Source organism: Cynocephalus volans, chromosome 8 (genome assembly GCF_027409185.1).
Source record: "Cynocephalus volans isolate mCynVol1 chromosome 8, mCynVol1.pri, whole genome shotgun sequence".
Classification (NCBI taxonomy): domain Eukaryota; kingdom Metazoa; phylum Chordata; class Mammalia; order Dermoptera; family Cynocephalidae; genus Cynocephalus; species Cynocephalus volans.
The window spans coordinates 46,099,058-46,118,258 of NC_084467.1; the positions used below are offsets into that span (position 1 = coordinate 46,099,058).

At 48.8% G+C, this 19,201-nt stretch overlaps 1 protein-coding gene across 2 annotated transcripts in view; it reads right to left on the reverse strand.

The window, feature by feature from the left end:
* Positions 1–2,866: 2,866 nt before the first annotated feature.
* DHCR24 (24-dehydrocholesterol reductase) overlaps positions 2,867–19,201 on the reverse strand; it is a 30,767-nt gene continuing 14,432 nt past the window's right edge. For both annotated transcript variants that reach the window (XM_063104726.1, XM_063104725.1), the window contains 4 exons: positions 15,822–15,965; positions 7,000–7,197; positions 6,495–6,673; positions 2,867–5,555 (listed from right to left, as the gene is read on the reverse strand). In XM_063104726.1, the coding sequence (XP_062960796.1) occupies positions 5,402–5,555; positions 6,495–6,673; positions 7,000–7,197; positions 15,822–15,965 (675 nt within the window). In that variant the 3' untranslated portion in view covers positions 2,867–5,401. The remainder of the gene's footprint in view (positions 5,556–6,494; positions 6,674–6,999; positions 7,198–15,821; positions 15,966–19,201) is intronic.

The following is a 19,201-nucleotide window of genomic DNA, read 5'->3' on the forward strand; positions in this document are numbered from 1 at the left end:
TGGAGATCTGAGGTTTGTTAACTGGGCTCTAATGAGGCCTCCAGCAACCTCTGTTAAAGGAGGGTACAGGGCTGCCCAGGAGGGTTGGACTGGCCCACCCAGCTTCAATCAAAGCATGTTTGTTATATATTGGACTTTTCCTACAAGCTTTTGTTTGGGAAAAAAGGGCTAAAAGCCAATGAATGAATGAATGAATGAATATTTAATAACTACCAATTCTAGTTCAATCTCTTGAAGTCATCCTGTTGGTTGAGCACTCTGCCACATAAATCTTACAAAAGTAATATAAAGTTCTAGCATATCCCTGGTTGCTCAGTTGGGTAGCAATTTTTTCCTCTCCAGTGTCAGATCCTGCCAGGCTGTGGGAAGCCCTGAGTGGGGCAAAAATGGCTTTTCACAAGCCACGCCACCAGACCTACCATCCAGGTTCTCACCATGCTTCCAGTGCCACCTTGCAACATGGACCACAGGTAATGTACCAGTGAGTGTGCATCACAGGTCATCTGTCCTGTTGCAACCACGTTCTGATGATCAGCCAGTGGGCGCCTTGGCAGGACCAAGTGTGGCTAGCACAGCTGCTCATTTTACAAGAAGAAACTAAAGCCCAGAGGAGGAACAAGTGTACCCAGCTTGCACAGCACTGCTGCTTTATTAATCACAGTTAACAGGATGGGGCATTTCTTAGCTGTGTTAGGTTCTTAATACTTGAGGGTGATGATTATGACGATCATGAATGCTGTACAGTGTGCCCTCTTTGGCTTTATACCTTGAGTCTGTGGGCGCCCCAGCCAGGCCTGGTGAGATGGAGTGTAGAAGCCAGTCTTGTTCAGAGCTGAGATCCTCGATCCTCATTACCATGTGCTAAACAAGCCCAGCACCTGTTTCTGTACCTGCCATGGTGCGTTGGCCCTGAAGGCAGTTTCACCTTCTCCAACTTGATTGGAGCTCTTCCTTTTCAGGTGCAGTTTACATGTGTTTCTGGGTTCGTGATCCATTTCCTCTTTCTGGACCTGCTGCAGCATTAGCAAGGGAACAGGAATTCAACAAAAATTGGAATGGACGAGCAAGGGAGAGGGTGATGACCACAGAGATGTAGAAGGTTCAGAAGCCTGATCCCTTGGTCCAACAGTCTTACCATCAAAACACCACCTCCTAGAGCCTTGCAGTCTTTCTCAAAGTGGCATGCCAGGGCAGTTACCTGCAATGATTAGCGGTCATGAAGGATGAAACCTGTGGGTCATCTCAACGCCAGGACCTAACTGGGAAGCATATTTTTGAAATAAATCTACATTTAACTTATGTAGTGTGTGTATGTATGATTTTTCTTACACAGGCCGAGTTTGGAAAACCAATTGTTGCAGCACTAGCATGAACATCAGTCTGGACACTGTCCGTGTGGGCTGAGGGCCTGGCTGGGCAGGAAGGGCTCCTCATAGAAGGAACTGCTCTGGGGTAAAGCTGAACCCTCCCTGCTGACCACTAGCAGCTTCCCTTCTGAGCTGAGTCCAGTGCTGTGAACCCTGACCACCTGATCCGTGGCCACGGGGTCTCACTTCTGCCTTCTGTGTCTGGAGCTATTGTCTTAGTTGGCTCAGGCCAAGGCTCTTTAAGCACCTTGATGTTGTAAGACAAGATGACCACCCTGCATCATTGTTTAACTCATTAATAGCTTCAACGCGGTTTTCAGGCAAATCATTTGACCTTTCTTGAGCCTCACTTTCCTTATCTGTAAAATGGGGATAGATATTGACCTTTTTTGTTACAGGATTGTGAAGATTAGATAAAATATTGAATACTGTGTGCTATTCAAATGTAAGGTGATATTTAGGATTAAATTGCAAGAGCTATGTTTTAGGAAACATTAAAGATTTCTCCTTTAAAGCAAATGTATAAAATCCAGTTTGTGAAACATAACTGGAAAAGGAATTTCCTAAAGGAGTCCTTTTGGATAGCTTTAGGATGAGACCAACACATCACATATATTTTAGGAAAACATCCACCATATATATATCCATGCATTTGCAGAAAACTTTATTGCACTAAGTTCATCTCATATCTCTGCTCATTTAAACCTCACAACCCTGTAGCAGTTAGCCTGGGCTAAATTGCTCTAACAGAGTCCCAAATATGTAGTGGCTCAACTGCAATAGGAGCTTATTTCTTACTCCCGTTACAGTCCAAGGAAGGGTGTAGGTTGGTGGGCAGTTCTCCATACAGTGACTCAGGGATCCATGTTCCTTCCAACTTAAGACTCTCCTGCCACCTATGGCCTGGTTGTGATTTGCACCCAGCAAATGGAAGAGGAAAGAGCCAGGTGACCTCTCATAGGTTTTTACTTTTGTTCACATTCCACTGGAGAACACACAAGGACACACCTGACCTCAAGGGAGGCTGGGAATTGTAGTCTAGCTGTGTGCACAAAAAAAAAAAGAATGCATTTTAGTGGACAGCTAGTGGTTTCCACCAGTTTATAGATGAGATAGTCTCAACAGGATTAACTAATTTGCCAAAGTGAGTTGGTCACAACCAAGTGACAAAACCAGGACTGCATCTCAGACCTCCTGATGACCACATCTGGTGCCTTAAAAAGCACAGCCCCACCTTGACCTGAGCTGCCACCATTTCTCACCTGGACTTGTGGTAGCCTTCTAACTGCTTTCACCCTCCCCCCAATGAAGGCTCCTAGTAACACCTACTCCAAATCAGTGTGACAATGATACACAAGCTTTCAGCCCTTGTCCATGGGCACACGGGTTCAGGGAAGGCAGCTGAGCTGGGAAGTGGCAGAGTCTGTGCCTAAGCCCAGTTCTGAGTCCACACTGTGGTCCCCCAAGCAACAAATGACAAAGGCTAGCTTCCAGGCCATACTTTTATTTTTACAGAAGCAGTGACCCCAGAGCCACAGGGAATGTTCTACAGAGTAGGTGCAGAGCTTGTGGCTGTGAGACCCAATAGGCGAGATTCATGCCTTTCTCCTTGGTCCCCATGACCAAAGGAAAAGATAAAAACCACACACCATACATTGCCACACCCATCCCACCCCTCCCTTCCCTTCTAGTAATATCCAGTTATTCATCCTTCCAGCCAAAGAAACTGGTACAATCTTGGTTTTACAGAAAACTTTCATGCAACCAAGACTCAGGGCTCTGGAGGGGAGAGGCCTACTCTGTTCTTTCCACATGCACTGTTCAGTTCCATCCACATGGTTGGACTGATGGGACTGGTTCTAAGAAAAAGCCAGTAACTCAGCTCACTATCCTTGGAAGACTGCTTCTTTCCAGGCAAGATGTTACTGGAGCAAAATATTAACCTGAGGCTGGTGCGATTCCAAAATACCTTCCCTTCCAAGCCCCAGGTTCTGGGTAAGGTCTGTGAAGGGTTGTATTTTGGTTATATGACTAAGGGTGACAAAGGCTGCCGGCATCCCTGGCCAGTCCCAGTGGCTTAGGGAGGGAGGCTCCACTGGTGAAATGATGGCACTTTATCTTCTGGATTAACCTACCTTGTGTTAACCATTCATCTACAGTTAAGTAGAATCATCAGTTTAGCACCCAGCGAGGAAGCACACGGGCCCACTATGAGAGCTAATGCCAGAATTTGCATGCTTTGCAAACTAGAAAATGAGGTTTATGTTTTTCTTCTGCCCCCTCCAGAGGGCAAACGGGTAAGGGTGGTTTCTTGACCCTATGAGTGCCATGAATGCACCCAGCCTTCCCAGGGCCATGCTGAGACCCTCTGCAGTATGCTGACCCCTGGGTGGGTGGGTGAGCGTCCTTCAAAGTGTGACTCTCAGAGGATTCTGACACTTCTCTGCAAGCCACAGATGAGCCTTTCTGAAAATGAGATGGGAGCTGGCCTTGGGGCTGAAGGACCTCAAATGACTACAATCCCAAGTGTGCACTGGGATCATTTATTTTCCCTCTGACTTTCAACATAAGGCCTTCCATGGGTTTGGCAACCATGTTATTTACGACAGAAGGGCTCTGGGGAGGTCTCATCTATGCTGATGTGATAGATGAAGAGACTACAGCTCAGGGGGACAAATGACCTGCCCACAGCTGCACAGCTTGCTGACTACAGAGCAGGGACCGAAACCCAAGTCTCCTCACTCGAACCTCACAGATGTGACTAGCACAGCTCCCTTAATTCTAGCTTCCCTTACATGACACAATTTCTTCTCAGATTCTGGGTTTTCAGCTGAGACTGGGCAGTTCTTGAGATGGAGTTGCATAAACAACCAAGCTTCAGTAATAAGTGGGGAAGGACCTGGAGAGGTCCCCTTCCCTCTGGAACGGAAACGGAGCTAACTTTTCTCTGAGCTTAGGATTTGTAAGGCACTGAAATTAACTACAGCTGGGGGTGGGAAGGAAAAAAGTAGGATGGAGAAATGTTGATGCCCTTTTCTTTCAGCCCCACAGTGAGAATCCTCACAGTAGCATACAATGAACTCCATTTTCCCACCTGATGTGGCCCACCCTCCCCACCCCCATGCTGCGGAGCAGCGTGGACACACTCCCACTACCAAGTGGAGGCTGGAGGGTTGGCAAGCCAAGAAGAGTGAGCCCAGGTGCTCTGGATCCAATTCAGAGAGATCACTTTCGCCATCAGGGGCATTCCAGGCCGAGGCTGGGATAGGATTCAACCTTGCAAGTCTCCAGGAACACAGTCCTCTGAGTGGACTTGGCAATGGCTGAGGTAGGCCTGCAAGCCTGGGTGTGAAGGACGAAGTGGCAGGACGTCACTAAAGACGGCACAGAGAATTTTGGAATTGGACCTGGCTTTGGCACAGCACGTCTTGGGCCTGCCTGCCCTGTCTGTTGCCCTCCTGAGGCCCCCGGGGTGGACAGGAGCCCTCCTTCTCCCTGCGAGGAGCTCTTCTGGCTGACTGAGGCATGGGCAGTGCAGCTCCAGGGCATCCCCTTCATCATCCCAGCCAACCTGTGCACAAGTGACCCAGCATGGTGCCTTTCCAGACTCAGCTGCTGAATCGAAATCACTTCAGTCAGGTGTGATGCTGACGGGGCAACAGCTACCACTTACCCAGCACCTTCAATGTGACAGGTGCTTGACTCGGATGACGACACCTGCAGGTAGATATTATTATGCCCTTTCAACAGACGAAGAGACTGGGACTCAGAGGGGTTAAGTGACTCACCCAGAGCCACATAGCTGATGAGTGGCTGAACTGGGAACTAAATTCACGTTTGTCTGACTCCAAACCCCATCTTTCCACTCCACTGGGTTGCCCCTGGGAGCCAGGAGGAGACCACTGGGGATGTCTGGGTGGGATTTCTGGAGGGATTTCTTTATGAAAGTGTGGATCTGGGAAAGCAGCCAAGTTTGAGTGAAGGGAAGATGCCTGTCCTCCCACATGTGTCTGTCTCTCCTGGTGGGCTCCAGCTCAGTGCCTTGCAGCCTTGCAGATCTTATCATAGACTTCAGGGAAGGCATCCTGGCAACCAAGCTGCTCCCGCAGCTTGTGGTACAAGGAGCCATCAAACATCTCCCAGAACTCCTCCCGATTCATGTAGCAGTCGGCATACAGCATCTGGAACCTGCAGGGGTAGACCGGGGGTAGGGATGCAGGGAGGTGCAAGAATTCTCCCCATTTTGCAGGTGGGAAATGGGAGCTCAGGGGTTAAGTGGCTTAGTGGTGGAGGTGGCGTCAGGAGGAGAACTCAGACATCTCCCCAGGGCACTACTCCCTGACCCAGCTGCCTCCCCTGATAGGTGGCAGGGCTGTTTCCTGTTAATCTTTTACTGATGTTCAATAAACTGCCCATGTTTAAAGTGTACACTCTGATAGGTTTGGTGTATGTATATGACCAGGAAACCACCACCACAGTCCACGTGGTGGCCACATTCATCGCCCCAAACCTTCCTCATGCCCCTTGGGTATCCATTGCCCTCGGCCATCCCTGGGCTATTGCTGATCTGCTTCCTGTCACTATGGATTCATGTGTGTTTTCTGAAATTTTATATAGATGGAATCACATGGTATTATTTATCCTGGCTCCTTTCAGTCAGCACAATTTTTTGAGATTCACCCATGCTGTATTTGTCAATAGTTTGTTCCAGGCTGTTTTCTGAGCAATAGTCTGTGTCCTGGGCTTCTCTGTGGTTTTCATAGTAATCGAAACACATAGCTTTGGCTTTTCAATCTAGAGCAGTAGCCCCTGAACATATCTAAAACCACACTTGTCATCTGCCCTGTGGTGAGGGCTGGAGTGCCTCCCAGGTTTCTGACTCAAGCATCTGGGAGGTTGGGGATGTGCTCACTGGAGGAGGGGTGCAGGAAGAAGAGTCCCTGCAGTCCTACCCTGTCTTCCCAGATTACTTCCCAGACACAGGCTGCCACAGCTGTGGGGCCCCTAAGCAACTAGTTGGTCTAGCCCGGGACTCCTGGTTCTCAACCCAGAGCTGGCCTCATTGCCCCAGAGCAGTAACCTGGGGCTCTCAGCCAGAGGGACCGTACCACACTCTGGGCCACTCACCCGTGCACGCTTCGGACAAACTTCTCCAACTGCCTCATGCAGAACCTGGCCTCAAAGTGTTTCACACGCGGCTCCCCGTATGCTCCAATGTCGACATAGAGCTCTTCCTCGTCTCCCTTGGGGTGCACCAGGCCTGGCTGGCTGGGCAGGTTGAATGGGCACAGCCAGATGGGGTACACCTGAGTAGACCACAGAGATGGCTATTGGTGCTTTTTCTCCAACAGGTGACAGGCTCATGGCTGGCCCACGCATGCCCACCCAAAGGAGGCTTCACAGTGTTCTACAGGGACCACCGCCCTCCCTGGCTGCTCACAGCTTCCCCATGACTCCAGCTCATGGGAGCAGCTTGCAGGAGTGCACATCACCAGGCCCTATGCTCCTCTCCCATCAGAGCCATCACTGAGTGGGCCAAAGCATGGGGACAAGGCCCTTATCTTACAGTTGGGAAAGCTAAGGCCCAGAGGGACCATGCTTGGTCCGCCCTCCCTGCCCTGCCCCGGCTCACATGCATGTCGTTGTGGAAGGTGTGCAGGGCCTGTGGCAGGCACTTCATGGGCACCAGCATGTCCTGCACCACGTGGTGCTGCTCGTATAGCTTGCGCAGGGTCTCGCCCTGGGTCAGCTTCAGAAGGGAGATCTTGGGAGGCACCATCCAACCAAAGAGGTAGCGGAAGACAGGGTTGTTGCCAAAGGGGATGATGTCCTGAAAGACAAAGGCTGGGGATGAAGAGAAGGAACCAACAAGGGCTATATGTTTCCATGTGCAAGGGGCCAGGGGTCAGGTCCTCGTTTTGTGCTTGACATAAGTATGACAGGGTACAATCCCCCTATTTGTTGGGAGTGTGATGGTATCTAGGACTTTACCAGTCAGATCTGGAGTTGATCCTCAACTCTAGCATTTGCCAGCTCTGAGGACTGTGGGCTAGTTACTTAACTTCTCTGAGCTCAGTTTCCTTATCTGTAAAATGGGACTTGGAGGATGAGATAAAAGGATACTTCAAAAGGATCATGGAAAGATGCATAGAACCTTTCAATTCTTTTTCCACAAACTGTTTGAAGTACCCTCACACCAAATGGAAGACACTCAGCCCAGTGCCTGGAGCAAAGTAAAGCAGTGATCAGAGTGGCTGGTAAGGAGCAGGCATTCCATAAATGTTTGAGAAGTGAGTGCTGCTGAATGAGAAGCACTTTCCCTAAGGTCACACAGCCAGGGACAGCTCTCCTGAGATGGGTGAAGTCCGGCTCAGGTCTGACAAGGGGCCTGTGGGTTTACAGCATTCCTTGCTCACAGCCTGGTCACTTGCCTGCCTCTCCCATCCGGCCTCCCCAGAACCCCCCTGAGCAGAGGCCGTTCCCCTTCTATGCATGCCTCCAGCTGAGGAGCCGCCTCACCAGCACTGCGGCTTTCCCAGCATGCCCTCTGCTCTCCTCCAGCTTCTCCATTGCTCCCCCTGGGCAGCAATCCCACCCACTCTCCAACAGAGAAGACTGTGGCTCCTGGCTCACAAAAGCCTGCCATCTTCCTGAGGGTCACCAGTGTCCACCTGCTACCCCGTTCTCACAGCTCCTGGAGCCCTTGAAGCCAAGGATGTTCCTTCATTTACCAGACAGTTATAAGGTGCCTACGAGGTCAGGTGCCAGGTTCTATGCTGGGTGCTGGGGATACCAAGAGAATTGAGACCTGCTCCCTGTCCTTAAGATGCTCACTCCCTCAGGAGTAACAGAGACAGGGCACAGGACCACAGTGTGGGAAGAGCTGGAACAAAGAGAGGCAGTGGCAGCTCATAAAAGGGTCCACATTAATCAAGGGGTTGGGTAGCTCCCCAAAGAAGCCACACATGCTAAGCATCGAAGGCTGAGTGACTCCTCCCCTCCAGTCTCTTGTGATCAGCAGATCACTCTCACTTTCTTCTGTTAGATCCCTGCGCCTGCACCAATGCCTGGCACAAAACAGCTCAATAAACAGCATGGCTTTTATTGTTTCCACAGTTGTTTTTGGATCAGCTACACATGCCTGTAACAGAAATCCTAACAGGGCAAAGGTTAAGCTTCCCTTCACATCCCTGACCCTGTTTCCCTCCCAGCCCTATCCCTACTTCATGCCCCTCCCTCCCCAATTGCTTCCCCCTCCCCAAAGGCAACCACTGGTGTGAATTATTTGTGTACCCTTCTGGAGACATCTGATGCACGAACAAGCAGATGGACTTTTTAAAAAAAAGCAATAAAAAACCACCCCCAATAAATGGTAGCATCTTGGAGCACTGTGCTTATCCTGTATCCTGTGCCCCAATCCAGAGAGTGCTACCGCATTCTGCCATGGACCCTAATGCTGTGCTGCAGGGGTCAGTCCACAAAGCTGGCCTGCCCTCTGGTTTTGTATTCATGTATATATTATCATGGCGGCTTTCAGGCTACAAGGGCAGTATCTGCTAGAGAGATCTTATGGTCCACAAAACCTGTGAACTGTTTACTATCTGGTCCTTTCCATAAAATGTTTGCTGACTCCTGCTCTATTGTATGGATGTACCATAATGTATTTAACCAGTTCTATACTGATGGCCACTTAGATTATTTCCAGATTATTCCAATGAATATGATTTTTACACGTGTCTTTGCCCATTAATATGTATATGTATCAGTAAGATAAATTCTTAGATGTGGAAACTTCTGGCTCAAACAGGATGTACAGTTTTAATGGACACTATTTCAAGAGCTGTACCATTTTATACTTTCCACAATGATGCAGGAGAACACTGTTTCCCCACACCCTCGCCAGCAGAATGTGTTATCAAACTTCTCCATCTTTGTCATTTCACTCTGAGAGGCGAAAAATGAGACTCCTGCAGTTTTGTTTTGCCTGTTTTTAATTCTGAGTGAGACTGCATCACCTTTCTTATATTTAAAAGCCATTTATGGTTTCCCCCTAAAAAGAGTCAATTGTTAGCTGAATGTATCAGCTGAACCCCCTCCCACCAATCTCAGCTTCAGAAAGTTCAAGTTTTAAACACTGTGCCCTGCCCTTCTCCTCTCCTGCCTAGCATCCTTCCTCATTACGTACCCTTCTGCCCCTTAGTGACCCTGGGTCCCCTGGCCCTGCCCTGCCAACACACTGAGGCCAGTCATTCCAGGGACCCTCACTACAGCCCGTTCCCTCCTCAGCCCCCGGCTCTCCAGTTGCCCTTGCCCTTTACTGGTGTCCAGCCTGCTACCAGCTGCCTCTGCTCTGTTGGGCTACAGGGCCCCACTACACATCCAAGGGGCCCAGCCTGAACCAGGAACCCCAATCCCAGAGGCAGGCCCTGGGCGATGGCCTTCTAAGAAACGTGAACACCAAGGACCCTATCATCTCCTCTCTTACTGGTGTTGTTAGCTCCTTGTATTGGCCAATCACTTACGTGGAAAATGATGACGTAAAAGGGAAGGGCAAGACATGGCTACCCTTGGTCCCTTTGCTCTTAGTCCTTCCTCACTCATCAGCAAGCCAAAGGTGGTGCTGGTTGGTAAAATGTGCATGTGTCAAGAAGTGAAATAAGAATGGTTGAGTTAGTTTTATGCAGCATTCTTAATGGAACCAAGAAATACACATGCATGAGGTGTTAAATGCTCTTATATCTGTATTTTAAAAATGAACCGTAAAATTCATGATAATTATTTACATTTTCAATTTTTCTTTATTTAGAATGACATTAAATTGCAAATATTTACGACAAGAGAGAGACCACAGAAGAAAGGAAAAAGATTTATATTTCAGTACCTTTAACAGCACTTTTTGTCTGCTTTTTGCACTGGGCCCTGCAAATTATGTAGCTGATCCTGACCCATGTGTTGCTGCTGGTGGACCAAGCTGGGTGAGGGGCAGTGATTGGACCAGCTGGGCCTGGCACAAGTGTGAGGGTCTGATTCAGCAGGGAAGAAGCTGAGCTCCGGGAGAAGGCCCCCAATGAAAGGAGGAGTTCTCCCAGGGGAGGTAGAAAAGGCATGCACTTGAAATTATTACTCCTAGAAATGTCTTAGCTTCTGCAATTCCCACCGTAGAGGATGCTGAGGTGCTCCACCCAGGGGTCCCCTCCGCCTCCTCCTGGGAGGCATCCATTCCCCGCCAGCTGTGGTGAGGGCTGTCTACTGACACCAACTCCCTCTTGGGAGAATTGCCCTTGGCAAAAGGGAGCTGCCTCATCTAAGGTCAGTTCAAGGTTAGTCCACACTACGACTGGTTGATGGGGTGGGCTGTGGTATAAACAATGCCAGCTGCTTCGTTGTGAGGACACTGGAGGAGCCCATGTCAACAACTATGTGAGTAAGACTTTCTGCAAGCACATCTTCTGGTCCCAGTCAAGCCTCTAGATAACCACTGCCCAAGCTGACATCATGAGAGACCCTGAGCCAGGAGCACCCAGATTAGTCACTCCCAAAGCCTGGACCCTCAGAAACTGTGAGATAATAAATGTTAGCTCTTTTAACCCTCTAAGTTTAGGTTTAGTTCATTATGCAGCAAGAGATAACTAATATGTTCTTACTGGGTTGTGTTACTTACTTTGGATAACCTAAATCTTAGTTTTCTCATCTGTAAAATGGAAATAACACTAGTAGCTCCCCCTACAGGGTTGTTGGGAAGATGAAGATAATGTGTGCACAGCGTTGAGCATAACAACTAACACACGGGAGTGATGAATATTAACTACTGTTATCTTTCCAATGCTCTCTCTCAGTATCCTTTGCTGGCTCCTCTTTTCTTTTCCTGTCTCTTAAATATCCTTGCTCTTGAAAAAGCCACACCTCCACAACCCTAACACTGCTGTTGGCAGGGATGGAGGAGGATTCATGATATCATCTGCCTTTGGCAAAACTGCCTACCACCTGCTCTGGGCCTTGACACTGCTCCGTGGGGGTGGGGGAAGCCCAGAGCACCCAGGCCGGGATGAGACCTCCATGGCCCCACTGCTCCAACCCCTGCTACTAGCCTACCACATTCTGCCTAGGAGACCTATCCCAAGATCAGAAGTGACCAGTTGCCTCCTCCAAAGAGACTACCAGGGGTCATTCTGCCATGCCTCACATCCTATTTTTCTTATCCGTGAACTTCCAGGCGCCTCATTACCCACACTCTTAACCTGCTACAGCAATGCAGCATCTCTCATTCTGACCCATCTGCCTCTGTCCCATGAGCTCCAGATCTTCCCCTGTGTGCTCATGGTCTGACCTCAGCAAAACCCCCTCCATCTTCTGTCTCTTCTCTGAACATTCTTTCCCTCTCCTTGTCTTTAACTGGAACTTGGCTGTCCACTGCAGACTTCTTAATAGGTATCATTTTCTCTATGTCCCTCCCAACACTGGGATAGATGGGGGTGAGGTAGGTCCTCTGGCCCCTCGTTCCTGCTTCTAGATCTCTGTTCTTCCCCCTTCCCTAAACCAACCTTAGCAACTATGAAGCACATGCCCAATATTCCACCCTACTCCCATGGTTCCCCTCACTGGATCCTGAATCACTGGATTCTCCCTCACCCCCTAGTCCCATGGTTCCCGTCACTGGATTCTGGATCACTGAATTCCCTCCCATCCTCCACACCTGTCACTGTCACCTTCTTCAACATTAATTTTTGGTGATTTTAATACCCAGAGAGATGACCCTGTCCATGCAGGACTGAGTAGCTGAGTAGCTGTGACAGCCTCCATGGCCTGCAAAGCCTAAAGCATTTGCCATCTGGCCCTTTAGGAGAGTCTGCTGATCCCTAGACTTTGTCATTGTCATATTCATTGTCTCCGTAGTTTCAATTGTCAGCATTGCCTCTGAGCATCACCACCTCTCTCCAGCTCATGCCCTCTGGCACCCTGACTTCAGTGCTTCAGCCAACTGGGCATCCAGGTCACCATGCCAGTCCCTTGTTGGGCCCTGGGAGCCCCTCCTCTCCCGCCTCCCCCGCTGGCTTAGATTTCACCACAGTCACACCCTAGGGCCCGCACCCTTGCCCCACTCCTCATGCTCACCTGGTTGAATCTAACCCTCTCCTGTTCTACACCCACCCAGACAGCTGGACCATGAAACCCATAACCACACACTTCTCTCATTGTGGACTTGCAATCACGAACCTTAGGCAGGCGCAGTGCTGCCCAGCAATCTTGGCACTTCCTACTTTCAAGGGACAATTTCAAGTGTCCTCTCTCCTCAAACCGTCAACAACCCTACCCCCATCATCTCAGCTGAGACCCTTGCTTCCTTTTTCATTTTGAAATTAGAAGCAATCAGAAGAGAACTCCCAGCCTCCCACCACCAAATTGTTATATTTGTAGCAACTGTACCCATGCGTACTGCTTCCCTCCTGTCCAGTGGATGAACTTTCCACACTCCCATCAAAAGGCCCTCTCTACCTGAGCACAGGTGCCACTCCCGTGCCCCTACTCACAATGTCACCATATCCACCCTCACTCCTGCACTGTCATTTTACCTCTCCACGGAATCGTTCCCATGACACATGGACATGCTGTAATCTCTCCCATCTTAAAACAACTGCACAAACAAAATAGCTTCCCTTGGCTCTAAAACCCCCTTGCTATCACCCTGCTTTTCTGGTTCCCTTTGGAGGGAGTCTCTCAGGTTTGCTTTTACTGTCTCCACTTCTCCTTGTCTTCCGATCTCTCTCAAACCCACTGGTCAGGGTTTCACCTCCACTGCTCAAGGTCAACAATGACCCTCCCATGGCTGGCCAAGACCAGAGGTCGGTCTCTGTCCTCATCTCACTCAGCAGCATTTGACACCGTTGTTGTCTCCCTTCTTGAAACAGCCTTCACTTGGCTTCTGGGCCGCCACACTCTCCTGGTTTTTCTCCCCTCCTCTGACTGACAACACCTCCTCCTCTTGTGGCTGGTTCCTTCTTCCTAATCTTGCACCTCTTCTCTTACCATCCTCACTCATTTACTTCCCTGGCTTTAAACAACACTTCTCTGCTGCTGATGCCCACATTTATAGGTGTAGCCCCAGCCTCTAATGAATCCCTGAAGTCCTGACATGTGTAGCCAGTCGCCTACTCGGCATCCCATCTGGATGTCCAAAAGGCATCTCAAACTGACATGTCCCAGACCAAACTTTTGATTTTCCTTACTAGATCCCTCCCCCACATTTCCCATGCCAATCAATTCCCATGCCTTCATTCGCCCAGTTCTTGGGCCCTGGACCTTTGGAATCACACCCACGACCAATCTACCTGGAAATCCTGTTGGCTGGTTCAACCTTCAAAGTATCTTCCAGATCTGACTCTTCTTCCCTCCTCTACTGCTGCCACCTGGACAAGAGAAATCTTTCTTCTACTCTTTCTCTTGCCTACCCTTCCCCCCAACCTTTGTCATCCACTCTCGATCCAGCTGTCAAAGTTATTCTTTCAAAACAAAAATCAAGTCATGTCACTTTCCTGCTCAAAGCCCTCATTAGCTTCCTATTATGCTTAGAATAAAATACAAAATCCTTCCTTGACCTACAAGGAGTCACATGATCTAGCCTCTAGCTGCCCTTTGACCTCTCTCTCCACCATGGCTGTAGCTCAGTGGTCTTTTTGCTGTTTTTCAAGCACATGCAGCCTTGCTGGGACAACTGGAAAATTTTATGCAAAAGAATGGAGTTGGATCCCTACCGCATGCCATATATAAAAAAAAACTCAAAATGAATCAATACCCTAAATATAAGAGCTAAAGCCAAAAAGCTCTTAGAAGAAAACATAGGGGTAAATATTCATGACCTTGTAGTTGGCAGTAGATTCTTAGATATGACACTAAAAGAACAAACAACAAAAAAATAAATAAATCGAACTTTGTTAAAATAAAAAACTCCTGTGCATCAAAGAACTTATCAAGAAGGTGAAAAGGCAACATACAGAATGTGAGGAAACATCTGCAAATCATGTATCTGATAAAAGTCTACTATCCAGAATATGTAAAGAACTCTTACAACTCAACAAGGACAAACAACCCAGTTAAAAATGGGCAAAAGATCTGAATAGACTCTTCTCCAGTAAAGATATACAAATGGCTAATGAGCCCATGAAACGATACCCAACATCATTAGTCATTAGGAAAATGCATCAAAACCACAGAGATACCACTTCATACCCACTGGGATGGCTGTAATAATTTTAAAAAACAGAAAATAATAAGTGTTGGTGAGAATGTAGAAAAATTGGAATACTTATATATTGGGGGTGATAATGTACAATGGTGCAACCACTGTGGAAAGTTTGGCAATTCATCAGTAAGTTAGACATAAAATTACCAAATGACTCAGCAATTCCACTCCTAGGTATATACCCAAAAGAACTGAAAACTGGTACTCAAACAAATAATTGTGCGTGAATATTCATTGCAGCACTGTTCACAATAGCCAAAAGGTTGAAACAACCCAAACGTCCATCAGCAGGTGAGTGGATAAACAAAACATGATATATACACACAATGGAGTACTATTCACTCATAAAAATAAATAAAATACTGATACATAAAAACATTAAACTAAGTGAAAGAAGACAGTCACAAAAGATACATATTGTATGATTCCATTTACATGAAATGCCCAGAATAGGTAAATCCACAGAGACAGCAAACTGGTGGATACCGCAGGCTGGGGGAAGGGTGAATGGGAGTGACTGCTTACTGGGTATGGGATTTCCATTTGGGGTGAAAGTGTTTTGGAACTAGATGGAGGTGTTAGTTGCATAACATCGTGAATATACTAAATTCCCCTGAACTGTACACATGAAAGTGGCTAATTTTATGTCAGCCCATATCAAGCCCTTGGCTCTGGCTATTCCTCCATCTGGGCACTCTCCCCAGAGTTCTGTGTGGCCTGCCCTCCCTGTGTTCAGGTCCCTGCACACAGGTCATCTCTGAGGGGCCTTTCCAGACCTCCCCATCTGCCCACCCCTCCATACACACACAGCAAATTCTTGCTCACCTGTCAAGGCCAAGCTTGACTGCCACCTCCAATCCTAGGCAGAGCTAGCCACATCGTCCTCTTTTCTTGTGGCCTTTTATAGTGCCAGAACCGGTCTGCTTGGCAGGCTAACTGTTCCTCAAGGATGGAACTGGTCTGTATTCTCCAAAGTGCCGGCCCAGGGGCCTACTCCCTGGCACTGAACAGATGCCTGGTCAGATCCTGCTGATTTATCTGAAGGCAGTCAGTTCCCTCAGAAGGAAATGACTGTGTTGCAGCTTAAGAAGGTGTTCCAGTTCCTTAGGACAAAGTTACCCTTTTCACTTAAGGGGAGTGTGGATACCATGTTAACTGTCCGGGTTCCCTGCCTGCTGGTCAAAAGGAGCTAGGACTATGGGAAACCCAAGCCTCACCTGGAGCTCCCAGAAGATGCTGCGCGTGTGGCGGTGGTAGTAGTGCCTCAAGGGAATGTACTCCAGGCCCTCTCGGTTTGTCTTCAGGTAGTTCTCCACGTGCTTGAAGAACCACGGCTTGTAGTAATTGCCAATGCTATTCAGCTGTAATGACAGAGGGCACTGTGAACAGCCGCAGACACGTGCCAAGCACCCCAGGATGTAAGTGATACCCGGCTTCTGTTCAGCACTCCTGGCCTTTTCAAAGCTCTTTCATGTCTGTTACTACCTTTGAGACTCTTGAAAGCTGGGTGAGGTTGGGCACAGCAGGAATTCTCTAGCAGAAAGAGCAGAAGCTCAAAGAGGTTAAGTGGGGTGCCTAGGGCCAAACAGCTCGTTACTGAGTCTAGAGAAGTTAGTGACCCCATCTTAGCCTGGTGCTCCTTCTCAGTGAGAGAACAGAAGTGCAAACATTTGGCAGCGTCTGCCACAATGCAGTGCTCCACGCAGGTGAATTCCCTCCTTCCCACCTCCACCAGGCCAGTGTTTGCACAAACACTGAGTGTGGGTTATTCCCCTCACTGCAACCCATGGGCCAGGGCACTTTCCCTGCTGTCCCTGGACCATGCCCCACAGTCTATTGGGCACAACACTCCCCCCTGGCAGCCACCGTCCTCTGCAGGAAGCTCACAAGAATAAACCTACATGCCTTCCTGGCACTGGACCTCATGGTCTCCAATGCCTAAATCTTATACTGAGCTGGTGTCTTCTTCAGGATGCAAATAGCTGTGTGCCCTGGGATAACTTAGCTTCTCTGGACCTCAGCTTCCTCATGCATGAAGTGAATTCTGGGCAGATGCTCTTGGGGAAAGGAGGAAGCATTCTGGAAAGGGAACAGGCTCCAAGTTGGGCGGCTGGGGCCAAACCCTGGCCCTGTTACCCACTAGCTATGTGACCTTGGGCAGGTCACTCTCTGTGTCTGTTTCTTCACATGTAAAATGACAATGAAAATATTTACTCCGTGGGAGATTTTTGAGAAACTACCCACACACGCACATACACACTAGTTACTCAGCCCCATGCTGGTGAACACTCCTTCCTGTTCTAAAATCCTATCTTTCTGAGACTACAAATCCCACAGCCCTTAAGAGACAAACTACCAGGCCAGGTTTTTCCTCCCTGGTGGCAGATGCTTGGGCCCCACGTCAGAACAGCTTCTCTAGGGGGCAGGAGAGCCACCTGAGTTCTATGGGGAAGGTGAGATCACACCCAGAGGGGGAACTGGGCAAAGTGTCAGGAGGAAGTAGAGAGTGGAATAGGTCGAAAAGGAGAGGTAGAATGTGGATGTGGGAAAAATCAGGGAGGGAACAGCCAGAGCAGAGAGAAGAAAATGATCACAACCACACGTGTTCAGTGTCACATTCCAGGCCAGCAAGTTCTGTTTCTCTTCCAAGACCTAGCATGGCAGGGCTTGTCCCTGTTCTGCTGATGAGCAGACTCAGAATCATCAAGGCTGAACATACTGGCCAGAGCCACAAGGCTGGCAAAGGCAGATCAGCACTCAGACCCATTTCATGTTGCAAAACAAGGCTAGGGCCATAAGGCAGAAACCTTGAATGGTGAGCTCTGGAATGTGGACGTTATGAAAACAAACAAACAAAAAAATAGGCTGGCCAGCCATCAAAACAAAACAAAACCATTAATTTTTTCCCTGATTCCAAAAGCAAAAGCAGCATATAAAGAAGCATATACTCTTTATGAGAACTTGAAACATTACAAAAATATATAACTTGATAGAGAGAAATCCCTGTAGCCTTAGGCTCTAGAGGTATTCATTAAGCTTTATTTTCTACACACACACACACACACACACACACTCTTTTAGAAAAAAAGTATCCTATACATACTGTTTGCCAATTTGCTTTTTCCACTTTCTACATACTTGTCTGACCCTGGGCAAGTTATTCATCCTCTCTGAGCTTCATTTTCTGTACAGACAAAATGGAGACATTACTATCCCCTGGAGTGGCTGGGAAGACTAAAAAAGATAACAGAAAGTACCTAGCACAGTGCCTGGCCTATAGTGGGGCACAGTAAGAGTCCTCTGTTCTCTCACTGGCCTGCTCTCACCCCATCTCTTGCCAACCCCCTTCACCACTAGAGCCAGGCAACCCTTTGCCTGCGATCTCTGGCATCCAGCACTTCACTTGCAGCCTATCTGGGTGTCTCCTCTTATGCGAGCCCACTCTGTGATTGGTCACCCTGCAGGGAGGAAACTGGGGACCATGATGGGCTGGGAAACTAGGGCTGAAGAGCCTGTTTGCCCAAACAGTTTTAGTGTGGATAGCACATGGCAGGGCAAAAGATGCTACACGCTGGCCTCTGCTTGCTAATGCAAAGGAGAGTGAAACCCAACAGGAAACAGAGCAATTTGATCTAACCCCAGCCGAGGCCTGGCCACACACCTGCCAATGGCACCAGCTGCACAATGAAATGGAGACTTGGGGGTACCTGGATATGGGTACCCCTGATACTCACTGACTCATCAGGAACCACTTGTGCCAGAGAAGCTCAGGAGATGAAAAAGAACCCAGATGGGCCATCTCTCCCAGGGCACATGTCAGCTAGAGAGCCAGATGGCTGCAAGAGCTCCAGTTCCAACCCTACCTACCTCTAGGCCTCCCCTTCAAAATGGGAATGGGCTGCCTCCTAGTGAGGTGGCAGTGAGCCTTATACTGGACAGTGCCTGCAGAGGGCCCAACACAGTGCCTGGCACACAGAGGCAAATTTCTGAGCAGCCTTCCCAACAGAGATGTTTGCAAGAAATGCTCCTAAAATGAAATGTCCACACACCTGATGGCATCTACCACTCTCCTGCCCCAGCCTGGTTCCCACTGTGTATCAGTATCTTGCTCATTGGGACACTCAGCAAATGTCTACGGCCTTGTGGCCCAGCCCCTCTGCCACTAATTCTGGGACAGCCTCTGGGTAAGGCCCTCTGGGCCTCAATCTTCTCCATGGGAAGTAAGGGAATCAGGTCAGGTGTTCAAACATTTTAGAAGCTGTACAAAGCCCTCTGCCCAACCATAACCTTAGGTGGTATCTGATACCTCAAACATGGCAGCAGAGTCGCTTTGGGTACAGTGGGGATCCCCTTGATCCCCTCCTTCAGCTTTACTACTGCTGATGGCCTCGAAGGGGACACCGTGGAGAAGGTGGAAAACTTCTGGATTAAATGTCCTTGCTTGGTGACTAGGTGCTAGGTGACACACACTAACTGGGCCTTGGACCAGGTCAGGCAGAGCCAGGGCCCAGAGAGGGCCAGAGCAGTTCAGCTGAATGTCCAGTGTTACTACTATTCCAGGCCCCCAACCTCCAACACCGTGTCCTACAAGCATCAA